Genomic DNA, 13,529 nt, shown 5'->3' on the forward strand with positions numbered 1-13,529 from the left:
TGACAGCAATGCTTGCTTATTGTAAAAAATACAACCCGTGACAAAGCATACAAAGTAAGAGAGCTCCCTTATAATTGGCTCCCTCCGTCCCTCCATCCCACGGTGACAACCACGGTGCCAACCACGGGGAATGACCGAGTGACTGTGGCACAGTTCGTATCCTTCTGGATCTTCTGTACATTTGCAAAGGAAAAAAAATGTATACATACACACACACACATATACATATATACACACATATATACATACAATATGGACGATTGAGTGTATATTTACAAATTGAGATCATTGACTATTATTCTTCTGCAACTTGTCTTTTCTCTCTGATGATGAAATGAGGAACATTCTGCCAGGTCAGTGCTTCAGATCTCCTTCATCCCCTTTAAAGGATGCATTGCACTCACAATATGGATGCATCTGGTATATTTCACTGGCTCCTGTCAGTGAATATTTAGGGTGTTTTTGTTTACCCCCTGTTACGATGCCTGCAATGCACATCATTCTGAGCTCTTCTGTATGAGCATTTCTTCCTTCTTTCGTTTCTTCTTTCCTTCCTTCCTCCCTCCCTCCCCCCCTCCCTTCCTCCCTCCCTTCCTTTTTATGTAGGCTTCATGCCCATCTCAGAGCCCAGTGTGGGGCTTGAACTCAGGACCCTGAGATCAAGATCTGAGCTGAGATCAAGAGTTGGACACTTAACTGACTGAGCCACCCAGGCGCCCCTGTAGGAGCCTTTCTGAAGGCTCATTCTCAGAAGCAGACTGGCTAGGTCATGAGCATTTAAAATTCTAATGGGGAGGCACCTGGGTGGTTCAGTCGGTTAAGCGTCCGACTTCGGCTCAGGTCATGATCTCACTGTTCCTGGGTTCAGGCCCTGTGTCACGTTCTGTGCTGACAGCTCAGAGCCCGGAGCCTGCTTCGGATTCTGTGTCTCCCTGTCTCTCTCTGCCCCTCCTCTGCTCGCCCTCTGTCTTGTGCTCTCTCTCAGAAACAAATAAACGTTAAAAAAATAAAATAAAATAAAATTTTAATGGATACCAGGTGCTGGACACATAGTAGATTTGTAACTATCTGTGCCATCAAAGGATGCTGCTAGATTGCCCTCCAGGGTCACACTATTTTCCCTCCCACCAACAATACAACAGAGACATAGAACTGGCCGTTTCTGCCACCAGGTCCCAGCAAGGTTGGGCTTCAGGAGGCCTACTACCCTCCAGGCCGCTCTCCTGCTGCTGGGGGAGGATCTAAGGGCTCTCGTGTCATCTTTGATGAAAAGAACGTAGCAGAAGGTGACCTCCTCCTCCAGGTCTGTAAATCTCATTGCTTACCATCCTCCCACCCGGGTGGGTGCTTACCCAGTGAGGGCATCAGCTCTGAGACTTCTCTAACTGGGGCTAGCCTCATTTACATCAGGCAGACAGATCTTCCTTCTTCCTTCTGCTCCCCTAACCAATCCCTGAAACTGAAGGGAAACATCTCATGGCCGTGTGCATTCTCCTAACCGCCAGCCCGACCCTGCTCCTCGGCCCTACCTACTGTTCTCCCTTTGGACCTCTGGCCCCAGCCCCAGCCCTAGCGTCTTTGGAGCTGGCTGTGCCGTGTCCCTGCTTCTGGCCCTGCCACCTGCCTGGGTCGTGACCCCCACCCCCCGCCCCCCCCCCCCGCTACCGACCAAAGGATGGGTATTATCCAGAGCCCTGGAGGAGGCTTACAGCAGGGTGCTACCTCCAATCCTCCCAGGAGTTTCGGCCAGTCTTGCCGCTGTGCCCTCCGTCTGGGGAGGAAGGCCAGCATTCATGGGCTGTAGGGGAGCAGTGCAAAGGCAGGATCGCGGTGGAGGAGCCATGCCCTGCCTGAGCCCCGAGACACTGGCATGGAAGGTGTCTCTCACTCTGCCTTGCCCAATGCTAGTCCCCCAGCTCCACACTTTGCCGGAGGTCCCATGATGACTAATGCCCCACGAAGACTCTTCTCTTGAGTCAAGGTGGTGAATGGGGTTAACCCTGCAGACAAGCTCAAGTGGGAGCACCTGGGAACCACACCGGCTGGAAGAGAAAGGTGAACCTACCCTTTCAGTCTCCTCTTTCCAGGAGATTCCAGGGTGGGGCAGATCGAGATCCCCAGAGGCCCTGCCCCACACCCCTCTCCTTTGCCCCCTCCCCACCCCCACGGCGAGAAAGGCAGGGAGCTGAGCGTCACATCTCCTGAGGAGAGCAGTGGGAGGACGGGATGGGGAAGAAACGAACAGTTACTCCCACGTGGTCCCCAACTTCCTGTCCTCCTTAGCACCCTGAGACCTGGGTGCTGGGTCAGAGCATCTCCAAAGATCCTTTACCAGAGGGTGGTCCACAGATGTTCTGTCCGCCCTGGCTCATCATCAATACATCAATGGTGGGATTTGGGGGTGTGGGGACCACCCCCCACCATCCCCCCCCTCCCCACCCCCGCAGTGTCTGGGCTCACTCCCCAGTCACCACCCCACACAGCCAGAGGCAGACTCTCAGTGACGATCAGATTTAGTGAGTACACGTTCGGGGGTAGGGGGCAATGGGGTCTTCCCTATTCAGGTAGACCCGGGGGTGGCTCAGAGCCCACGCAGTCCAATCGCGCACGAAACAGGAGTGCCCTCTATAATATCTCGGAGCTGGCTGCCCAGCCAGGATTTGTATACCCCCCAGAAATGGGGTTCTCTCCGCTCCTCAGAGTGGCCCATTGTATTGTCAGGCACCTCCAAGCGTTGACATGTTCCTCCTGGCAGCCTCTCACTTGGGATGGGGTTGGGGGGGTGGCCGCTGACACTTCTGACCGGCACTCAGGACAACAGAGGCGGCTGGTGGTGGAGCGGGAAAAGCAATAAGTTAAAACCAAGAACAGCAAGAGACATGGCAGGACGGATGGGGGCATCACGGGGGTCCCAAGAGTCTCTGGCTTGATCCAGGAAGCACTGGGGAGGAGGTGGCCGATGATGTCGTAGCTCCAGGCAGGAGGTGGCTCAGAAGGCTGGGTTGTCGATGCCCCTGGGCATCCCCGAATATTCTTCAGGCCTGACACTGTAGGGAGGGGGCGGCTCCACGGGGGGCAGGACGGGCTTCAGAATAATCTGCAGGGGAAAGAGGGAACACAGAGTCTTCTCAGGGCCTGGCAGCGGCCAGCACCCGCCAAGTGCCGGCCGTGCGTGTTTGCCAGGGGGAGGGGGGACCCAATGGTGGCTGCAGGGCCCTCTCTAGGTCTAGAGGCCTGGGGTAAGGAGGGCCTCCCTGTAACCTGGACAATAGGGAGGTATGGCCAGCTGAGGAACCGAGCAAGGAGTGGGGCAGAGACACCTACCTCGCTGTAGGGGGGTGGGGGCTCAGAGGTGGACGTCCTGACCCTCTCTGGGGGGGCGATGGAGGGCGGCTCCGGGGGCCCCTGGTGATCCGCTGGGGGGTCCTGCTCCTGTTCTCTGCAGCTGCGACAGAACCGCTTAGCGAGACAGCAGATGCACAGGAGGGGGAGGATGATGAGGAAGGTGATGACGAAGATCCTAGGGCGAGGAACCATCAACATCTCCCTGAGTGTCTGGGCTGTCCCGGACCCCCCTCCCCCCCGCCCCCCGCCACAGTGGGCAGGAAGGCCAGTCGCCCTGAGGACTGCGCCCGAGGAGCTGGCCCTGGGCTCACCTCAGGGGACTGGAGAAGAGCTCATACTCCTGGCAGCAGCTGTCACCACAGCATTTGAATCCTCTGGGGCAGGTGCTGGGGGAGCAAAGAGACGCTGCTGGTCCCAAGGTGGCAGGAAGATCCCGGCCTCCCCAAAACTCACCCATTTCTTGGGGCCCAAGCCACGCCCTAGCAGCGGGGCCCAGCGGGAGGACACCTGGCGCCGGGGCCCAGGATCTGGCTTCTAGGCTCATCTCACTACTTGGGCCAAGTTCCGCTCCTTTCTGGGTCTCACTTTTCCTCATCCATAAAGTGGGTATAATGAATGTTCTGTCAACATCACTGAGCAGGGGTGGGGGAGCACGTGGCAGTGGGTGCCAGGGCACTCTAAGGAGATGTGGCGACTGTCCCTGAGCTAACTCGAGGAGCCCTTGCCGGTGCCCATGGACTATGAGGTGGGAAGGACAGGGTGTTCCCGGAACACCCAGGGCTGAGTTGATGGAAACATTCCTCTGCTCAGGGACCACCCCCTCCTCATTGTGCTCAGGCTTTTTGGCATTTATATATTAAAGTTGGCACAGATGGTTTGCCTGCCCCACCCAGGGTGATGGGGCGGGGGGAGCCCTCAGAGAAGAGACAGCAGAGAGAGGGGTGGGGATTAGGCTTTAGACCCGCCCACAGGCAGAAGCTGCTAGGCTGGAGAAGGAGGGCGGGGCGGGGGTGGGATGGGAAACGCATTGGTGGGGGTGGGGGGGAGTGGGAAATGCGTTCAGGCTAGAAGGGCAGTGGGTGAGGATGATGGATGAGATGCTTTTCTGTCCCCCCCGTCCCCCACCCATGAAGGCAGACAGGGCAGGATTTCGGGTGTCTCTTCCTCAGACAGGAAGTTACAGCCCAAAGCCCAGACTTACAAGAAGAGACCACATTTGGCTGCAGCCTGCGGAAGAAAAGAGGCAGAGGTTAGGGGCCGTGAACTGGGGAGCTCATCTCTACCCACCCGCTGCCCAGGTGCAGAGCCTGCCGCAGGTTCGCAGCGGGTCAACCCCTTCCTGCTCTCCACCTCACTCCAGGTCTAGGGCTGGAGCCCCAGCTGACACCTGCGGCCTCAGCCCTCCTTTCTCTCCTCACCACACCCCCACAACACCTCCACTCACGCCCAGGTCTGTCAGCTGGCGCCTTCCCGCCACGCCTCCGATCGATCTCCTTTCCATGTGACCACGGCGGTCCAGCAACTCTCCTCCGCAACCCCCCCCCCCCCCCGAATCACTCCCCACACTGCAGGCAGGTTCGTATCCAGCAAATCCGATCGCCCAAAACCTTCCTGGACGCTCCCTTCAGTGGCTCCCTGTGCCCGGGCCCCCAGCGATCAGCTGCTGCCCCCTTGCCCTCTTGCCCACACATCCACAACCACTGGGAGTCCCCTGCACACGCCCGGCTGTTTGACACTTGCGGGTAAAGGCAGACCACCTTCCTCATGCCTTCATGATCTGCATTCACCTTTCGGATCCCTGCCTGGCAGGGGGTGGAGGGAAAGAGGCGGGGGGGGGGGGGGGGGGGGGGGGTTTCCTCGGTCTTTGAAGCCACCCAGATCCTCCCCTGTGGGCTGGGTTTCTCTCTGTTTCTCTTCTGCACCAGAACTATACCCATCCAGGCTCTAGTTTCAGAATGTAACCGGATTAATAGCAATTATGTGTATAAGCCCTGCCTGGAGCATTCTTTCCCCCAGGTATCCTAGCTCCAGCACCCCCTTTCTGCCCCTCTTACTTAAAAATTAGGGGCATCTGGGTGGCTCAGTCGGTTAAGTGCCCGACTTCGGCTCAGGTCAGATCTCATGGTTCGTGAGCTTGAGCCCCGCGTCGGGCTCTGTGCTGACGGCTCGGAGCCTGGAGCCTGCTTCGGATTCTGTGTCTCCCTCTCTCTCTGTCCCTTCCCTGCTTACACTCTGTCTCTCTCAAAAAAATGAATAAACATTAAGAAATAAAATAAAAAATAAATAAATAAAAATCACATCCACTCCCCCAAGGCACTCCTTTCCCCTCACCGAACTTAAGTTTTCTCTCACAGTTCTTACCCACATCCAACATACTACACAGTTCCTTTTAGCCTGTTCATTGTCTGGTCGGAAGAATGTAAACTCCAAGAGGGCAGGGATTTTTGTCTGTCATCGCTGTTGAAGAACCCAACAGCCACAATATTGGCAGAATGAACGAAAGAGCCTTCTCGGACGACCTGGTTTCCTTTCCTCCTGGCTGCTCCTCAACTTGGGGGGTGGGGGCGGTGAGAGACGGCGGGGGTGTGGGGGGGGGATTCAGGGGTGGGAACTTCTTAGCGGAGGAGAGGTTATCTGCCACTCTACCCCAGCCTCTGGGGACAAACAGCCACAACAGGAGCATAAGAAGCCAACTTTGGCCAGACTACCTTGTCTTTGTACCTTTACTCGAAATAATTCAATCACATCTCAGTTGCTAACAACAGCAAAGCCAAGAAAACCAGTGACAACCAATGACTGTGGGGCTGATTCCCCTTTTCTGGGCTCAGCCGCAGGCCAGGCGGAAGCCTCCCCCCCCCACCAAACCTTGCCCCCTGGGGACTGGAGCTGGAATCATAAATGAATACTCCCCCACCCCCACTCCCCTACCCGCCTCGCTCCGCGATGTCTGGCCCAGAGAGGGTGAGATCTTCACAGCACACAGGGGCAACTGCAGAGCTGGGGACAGACCAAGGGGGTCCAGGCACTCAGTGGGACCCTCTTGCCCCTCAGATTCCAGACCCCACTTTCCTGGGGCTTTTCTGGCTCCCAACGAAGAAGGACAGAACACAAAAAGGTTCAATCAAGAGTTGCTGTTGGGGGGGGGCAGATCTCCCAGATTCTCTCCCCCCCCCCTCCTTTAACCTGGGGCAGGTCTTGTCTGGGGTGGCTCAATCTGAGTTTTTTTCGAGCATCACTGTGGTTGTAAAGAACCTCAGCTTCCGTACACGTGCAGCGTGGATATTATCAGCACCTGCCCCCTGGGGCTGCTGGGAGAAATCAAGAGGATGCTCAGCTTAGTGTTGGTACAAAGGGCTTGCCTAGACTAGGCGGAGAAGGAGCTCGAAGGCTTTGGGGGCAGAGCCAGGAGAGTCTGCAGAGTTGTGTGAACGTGCCCTGTTCTGGGGAGGGGGCCTGGGATGTCCTGGCATTCTCTCTCTCTCTTTTTTTCTTAATGTTTATTTATTTTTGAGAGAGATAGAGCACCAGCGGGGGAAGGGCAGAAAGAGGGAGACACAGAATCCCAAGCGGCTCCAGTCTCTGAGTTGTCAGCACATAGCCCTACGCGGGGGCTCGAACCCAGGGGGCGGGGCTGGATCATGCCCCAAGCAGAAGTCGGACGCCCAACGGACTGAGCCACGCAGGCACCCCTGTCGCAGGCATTCGTAAACAGAAGTGAGAAATCCCTGTTTTAGACCCATGTCAGTTGCCACGATAATCTGCCATCCCAAGAATGGACAGATTTCCCGCATCATTTTCAGAGTTCAACCGAGGAATGGGAGGAAGGAGGGGGTGCTTAATCCCTGCCTCAGGCTCAGAATCACTGATTTCAGAGGTCAACGCAGCCTTGGGTCAGGCAACCAGCTCAAGTCCTGCACAGACTAGAATCCTACCCGCGGCTCCTAGAAGGGGTGGAAGGAGCCTTCTCTCCCCTAAGGCACAGGCAGAGACACAGTCCCAGAGAGGGCCAGAGCTTCTCCCAAGGTCACCCAGCACTAGAGGAACAAGACAGTCAGGGAGACGGGCTGGCCGGGCGTCCAGACCTCAGTCCCGGCTAGTGCCCGCTTTCGGACTATCGGGAGGAAGCGGGAAGGATGAGCCCAGGCTAATATGAGGGTCAAAGTCCCCACTCACAGACAGGCGCTAGGTGTCAGATGGTGGTGGGCGGGGTCCAGGGCTCTCTACACGGTCCCCCCACAGGCGAAGGAGCCCAGGCTTTCTCAGGGCCTTCCTCCGCTGCCCCCACCTCCACCTCCCAGGCAAAAAGAGAAAGGAAGTTGCTAACTGTGTACGGTCACCAGGGAATCCTGACAAAGGAAGGTGGTGACGGCGCTCCAGAAGTAGGCCCCTGACCCACAAAGTTCAGGGCCCTGGAAGTTCTATAGCTTACCTCCCAAGCGCTCACCTGTTGGGGGCCAGCCAGCAGGCTGAGCAGCAAGGTGGGTACGAGGCCTGGGACCCAGGTGTCGGACATCCTGGCGTGGGGGCCACAGAGCTTCCGTGTGTGTAGGGGGAGGAGGGGAGAGGCGGGGCCACGACCTCTCCCACGTCTCTCCACCTATGGGGCCCCGCCTCGGGCGGGGGCGGAGCTTAGGCACCCGCGAAGGGCCGGTCGTGGGACAGGGCGGGGGAGGGGAAGAAATCTGGGTTGGGTTTTAGGAGGTAGAAGAGGTTAACTGGGAAAAAAAAAAATTGTGGGGTCAGTGCTAGACTGCAGAGCCACTCCTTGCCAATCCCCGCTCCTCCACCCCCAAGTGAGCCCGGGCTTGAGAGGGACAGTGCTGCGCCTGGCCCGGGGCCGGGATGGGGGGATGGGGGGGATGGGGGGGGTGGGCGGCGGGGCGGGGGAGGATGCCGGCGAAGCGACCCGCCCGCTGTAAGTCCCTTTCCACCTGGGTTTGCGGGGGGCAGTGGTTGAGGGAGAGGGAGGAGGAGGCTCGGGAGTGGATTGAGGGCATTGTATGGGGTGGGGTGGGGGGTGGGGATGTGTCACCTTCATTTTTGGCCAAGAAGGAGGGAGAGGCGGCCTGGTTGATTTCAGGAGCACAGCGCTAGTACACTCGCGTCCCCCGGCGTCCCCTGCAATCCTGGGAGGATGTGGGGACACACTTCCTCCATTTGACTTGGGGGAAATTAAGGCCCAGGGTTAAGAGCCGCGGCCGCTGGGGCCAGGCGGAAGCCAGGCGAGCAGGGGCGCGGCGAAGCAGGGCCATCCGGATTCCTTGGAAAGACCCCGCGGAGGCTGTCCCGGCTGAGAGCGCCGGATTCCGACCCTCGGCGGCCGCGCCCCAGCCCTCCAGGCGCCCTGTGCTTCCCGGCTCCGGCCGGCAGGTGGCAACATCGCCCAACGCGGGATTCCCACGGAGCCCCACAGCGCGCGGCGGGGACCTGGGGCCGGGTCTCCCCGAGGGAGAGAGCTGGCTAGCGGGCGGGATGCGGGGACGCCTCGATGGGCGTTGGGCGCAGGGTGAGAGCCAGACACCCAAAGGCGGATGAGACTTGGGGACACCGTGCAGGAGTTGGAGAGATGGAGCCCGCCCCCTGGGGAGAGGGCGAAGGGCAGATGATGGGTGGGTGCTGCTCCCGGCCTGGAGAGACGCGGAGGGCTCCCGGAGAAGCTCGGTTCCCGAGTGCTTAGGCGTCTCCTGCTGGGTCTCAAGTGGGACTTTGCCACTGCAAACTATCCCCAACTTAGTAGGGACGGACAGACTTCCTCCTCGGGCTGTCCTTTCTTTTTCTCTCACCTCTTTCTCTTTATCTCTGGCTCCCATCTCTGTCTTTAACCTCTCCTTGTGGCTCCCCATCTCTCTCTCTCTCTCTCTGTCCTCCTGTTTGTTTCTGCCCATCACTGTCTCCACGCGGTTTGTCTACATTTCCTCTTGTTTTCCCATCTCTGTGCTCCTCTGTTTGTTAATCACCGCTTGTCTCTTTTGGAGTCTGTTTCTCTGTGTGTGTGTGTGTGTTTCTGTTTCTTTTGTCTCTGATTTGGTCCTGTGTCTCCCTGACTGTGTTTCTCACTCACTCTCCTGGACTCTCTCTGTCCCTCCTTCCCTGTCTCTGTTTCTCATTATCTCTTGGCCCCTTTTTGCCTCTAAGGACAGAACCTTCCAGTCTCCTGATCCTGGTGGAATTAGGGTCTGGCCCCAGAAAATGCCCTCTATTTCCAGTTCCTGGTGATTCTGAACTTGGAGAAGGTCCTGGGCAGGGGCACCTCTTCTCTCCTACCCATGCAGTTGGCTCTGGCCCCAGCTAGCCCCCCTAACAAGTCCAGGGAGTGCTGGAACCTTCTCCCAGCAGCACCCGTACTGCTGCTTCCTTAGTGGGGTTGTTGCTCACTTGGGCTTCCCTCCTGCCCCTGCCCTTGCCCTGTCGCACCAACACACCTGGCCTAGGGTGTCTCGCTGGGTCCCCTGCCACTCTGCCCAGGCTTGGAGACCTACAGAGTCATGGCCTTTAGGGGAGAGAAAGATGGGTGAGCTTAAGGGAGGAGGGCATCCTGGTGGGGTTGGGGGGGGGGGCGGAGAATGGCAGGGCTGAGAAGGGGACAGAAGACTCGGAGGGGTAGACGTGAGAGGCTGTGAGGACTGACTAGGTGAAGGGGCCAGGCAGGCACCAGTGCCCTGAGGAGGGCAGGAGGCTGGCGTGGCTCCCCTCTGGCTCTCTGGCATCCACCTGACACAGATCTAGGGTTGCCAGACAAAATACAGGATGCCCAGTGAAATTTGAGTTTCGGACAAACTGAATAATTTCTTTAGTGCCAATATACTAAATATTCCCATGCAATATCTGGAACATACTTATGCCAAAATCTGTTTGTCGCTTCTCTGAAATTCAAATGTAACTAGATGTCCCGCATTTTTATTTGCCAAACCTGGCAACCCTACCCATCTTGCTAAAATGTCATAGGGACAGACATCTGAGAATGGCTACTCCACCCACCCCCTGCCCCACATCTCCCCAGTGGGAAAGTGAGGCTCATGAGGCGGGGTCCCGAGGGCATCTGGCACCTGCCCCTTGGGTACGCATTTTTTTTTTCATGACACCAAACTGCCTTTCTGCGTGCCTTCCTGCGGTTGGGGACAGGGCAAGGGACCTGGAGGTGGGTGGTCCCAGCTCATTCAGGCCAAGAACACCAAGCCCTGATGTCAACATCCATCATGGCTCCCAAGGGCCCCAGCATTCTTGGTGGGTGAGGTCGGGTGGTGGTGGGGGCGCAGTGGGGCCCCAGCCTGAGCAGACAGGGGGCTTTTTTGTCCAGAGGCAGGACCGTCCGGCGCAAGGACAACATCTGTTCAACACTTAATCTGGCAATGGGGGGGGAAGGAGCGTGTACATGCGTGCACGTGTATGCTCAGGCACGCAGGGCCAGGAGGGCAGGCAGGCCCGGAGACCTCAGGCAGTCTGTGGGTCCCTCTAGATTCCAGGCCAAATTCCATCTGGGGTTTCCCAAGAGCGGCCGAGTCGAAATGTCTTCATACTCGCTAGCTGCCTCCCCGGCCCATTCACCAAAGAACGAGCTGATTGTCTACATCCTACAAACGCCCAGCTGCAAGGGTCTTGGAGGTCAGCTGGTCCACCGGCTCCCTTCTCCGGGAAGCCAACCAGAGCCTCGAGGGCTGGGAAGGCCAAGCCACACGGGATGTTGGGGCTGAGTCAGGACCAGAACCAGGCAGGTCTCGAGACCCCACACCCAGAGGCAGCCCCTGAGCAAGAAGCTGCCCGGGGGCCCGCTTCTCCGGATGAACTCCTGACAGGGGGGGTGGTTGGGGTGGGAAGGCTTGCCCAGCCCCGGGTGAGAGGGAAGAGCCTGGCTGAGTTCTGATCGTCTCAGCCCCTCCCCTGTCCTGTGATGGCCACGGACACCCATAATGGCTTATGGCATTGGGCTGGGATCCTTCTTTTCAAAGCCTGCAGAACATTCTGTTCTAGCCCAGCTCTGCCGACAGGGACAGACAGTATTATGCTGCGTCGGTAAGTCTGCCACTGCCGTGTGCCGTGTGATCCTCGTCAAGAAGCTTCTAACCTTCTCTTTGCCTCTGTGAACCCTGTGGAGGGGTGTGGGGTGGCAGACAGGGCCTCCTTCGTCACATGGGGTCACCGTGAGGATGATGTAAACCGCTCGCTGTCAGCATACCGTGATGGTAAATAAATGTTAGCTTAATCATAACGAGCAATAAATGTTTACCTCCCGGCAGAGCAAAGGGGCCCCAAACTCCTTCTCTCCATTTCCCCTGGAGGCAGAGTGAGGTACCAAGGAACGAAGGGTCTTGCTCCTCTCTGAGAACCTCTCTCGGTCCCCTCTGGATGGGCCACCGAAGTCCAGCTACGGTCCCCCCCAGAACACCCGGCTCCTAGCCCCCTCTGCTGCTGGTCAAGTGAGTCTGGGCCAAGGAAGAGAGCGTGGGGCCCATGACCTACCTCAGAGAGAGACCTAGAGAGTCTCCTGGAGACTCACAGGGGACTGGTTGCGGCCAGTTCTCTCCACCTAGAAACACCTGTTCCCAGACCCCCTCCCTGGAACCTCACAGATTCTCACCCATTTTTCAAGGCTCAGCTCAAATACGACCTCCTCCTGTAAGTCTCCCAGGACTTGGATCTTACCAGCCAGGCCTTTTCTCTGGGCCTCTCTGCTGGCCCCTGGCCATTCTCCCTAGAAGATGTGTATACATGTTCTAATGTTCCCACCAGGCCGTGGGGGCTGGCCCAGTTCTGATTCATCTTTCATTTCCCCATGGTGCTTTGTTCCAAGTAAACACTGGTGCTGTTGTCACTGAACTGAAGCTGGTTGGGGCCTCCCAGGGTCAGGGGCCAGATTTCTCTAAGGGGATAGGGAATGAAGTCCCCAAACCCTTGGTAGGGGGCTCTCATTTGGGGGTGGCGGGGGCGGGGGGGGGTCCTGTCCCAGGCTGCCTGGCTTCTCATCTTCAGTGGCTGCGTGTTTTCGGGAATCCACTTCTGTTTCCTGCCCCCCGCCCCACCAAGTGTCCACATACCCTCTTAAGTGGGTAAGACGGCTCCCTAGGGATCAAGCAACTCCCACAGGGTGCGCTGCAAGGAGGGCCTGGCTCGCTGCCCACCTTCCAGGAGGAGGCAGGATGCACGTTGGGTCGCCAACAGGAATGCTTGGCCATGGAACCAGGATCTGAGCCTCCTTCCCAGCATTCCTTTGGAAACTGAAGTCCAGCCGTCCCTCACGCGCCCAGGGTGGGGAGATGACTTCTAGAGTTGACCCCGCGTCTGAGCCACCAAGCTGGGGGCCAGGCGGGTGGAGGGAGGCGTGCCACCTGACAATTAACGGTGCAGGGAGCTTATTATCCTAATGAGCGGCTTGAGGAGCTCCACTAACACTCACCTGCCCGGAGGCTTAGCAGAGACAAAAACGGCATTTGGGAGCCATTATCCTTCCAAAGTGTAGGTTTCCGGGGCACAGCCAGGGGTGGGTGGAGAGAGAAACACCTCCAAGTGGTGGGGTGGAGTCAGGGTGAAGGTTGAGCTAGGGAGCTGTGGCTGTCTGGGGTGCAGACTGAGCAGAGCCACCAAGCCCCAGGTGGGAGGGGACGAGGCAAGACCAGGGTGAAGGTCGTAAGACCCCCCCCCCCCCAGCTCTGGTCCCCTCCCTCTAGGGCTCCTTCTCCCCAGGGCTTCCCTGCCCCTCCCCTTCCCGGCACCCCACTGCCACCCACACTCTGTGTTGACTGTTTTCCATGGGACCCTGCCGCCAGAGAGAAGCGAGGGATTGGGGATCCCCTCCCGTCTCCCGCTTTCTAACTCTGCTCTGGTTGGTCGGTTGAAAGAGGGCTCTCCTGCACCCGGCTCGTGGCTGCCTCTGTCTCAGATCCAGATGTTGCCCGTCATTGTAGGCAGACTTCAGAACTTCCCAGTCCCAAAGAAGCCGGGAGTTCTGGGTGGCCGGTGGAGGGGGGTGGGGGGTGGGCGGGAGAGAGGAACTGCTCGGGGCGGGCTGGCCGCATGGAGGGGAGGGCCTCTAATGGGTCTGGGGGCTTAGACTACAGCGCGGGGAGAAGGCACAGCCTGAGACATCCCTGAAGCGAATCGCTTCTTTGGGACGTGGGGTCAGGCAAAGAATGAGGCAGAGCGGAGGGGCGGGAGAAGTGAGGTGGGCAGCGATCACATTCTTCCGCAAA

The 13,529-nt window shown here is 58.1% G+C and overlaps 1 protein-coding gene across 2 annotated transcripts; it reads right to left on the reverse strand.

Moving 5' to 3' along the window:
• Positions 1-1,996: 1,996 nt before the first annotated feature.
• Positions 1,997-12,963, reverse strand: TMEM92 (transmembrane protein 92). 2 transcript variants are annotated; one of them, XM_027034053.2, is made up of 6 exons: positions 8,378-12,963; positions 7,775-8,060; positions 4,547-4,572; positions 3,657-3,731; positions 3,325-3,520; positions 1,997-3,097 (listed from the first exon to the last, which is right to left on the reverse strand). In XM_027034053.2, the coding sequence occupies exons 2-6, from the start codon at positions 7,856-7,858 to the stop codon at positions 2,990-2,992; spliced, it is 489 nt and encodes a 162-aa protein (XP_026889854.2). In that variant the 5' UTR covers positions 7,859-8,060; positions 8,378-12,963; the 3' UTR covers positions 1,997-2,989. The 2 variants fall into 2 exon arrangements, with proteins under 2 accessions (XP_026889854.2, XP_026889855.2); XM_027034054.2 differs by having other exon boundaries at positions 7,790-8,060; positions 8,378-12,954.
• Positions 12,964-13,529: the final 566 nt, after the last annotated feature.

The sequence above is a fragment of the Acinonyx jubatus genome, chromosome E1, assembly GCF_027475565.1.
Source record: "Acinonyx jubatus isolate Ajub_Pintada_27869175 chromosome E1, VMU_Ajub_asm_v1.0, whole genome shotgun sequence".
Taxonomy (NCBI): Eukaryota; Metazoa; Chordata; class Mammalia; order Carnivora; family Felidae; genus Acinonyx; species Acinonyx jubatus.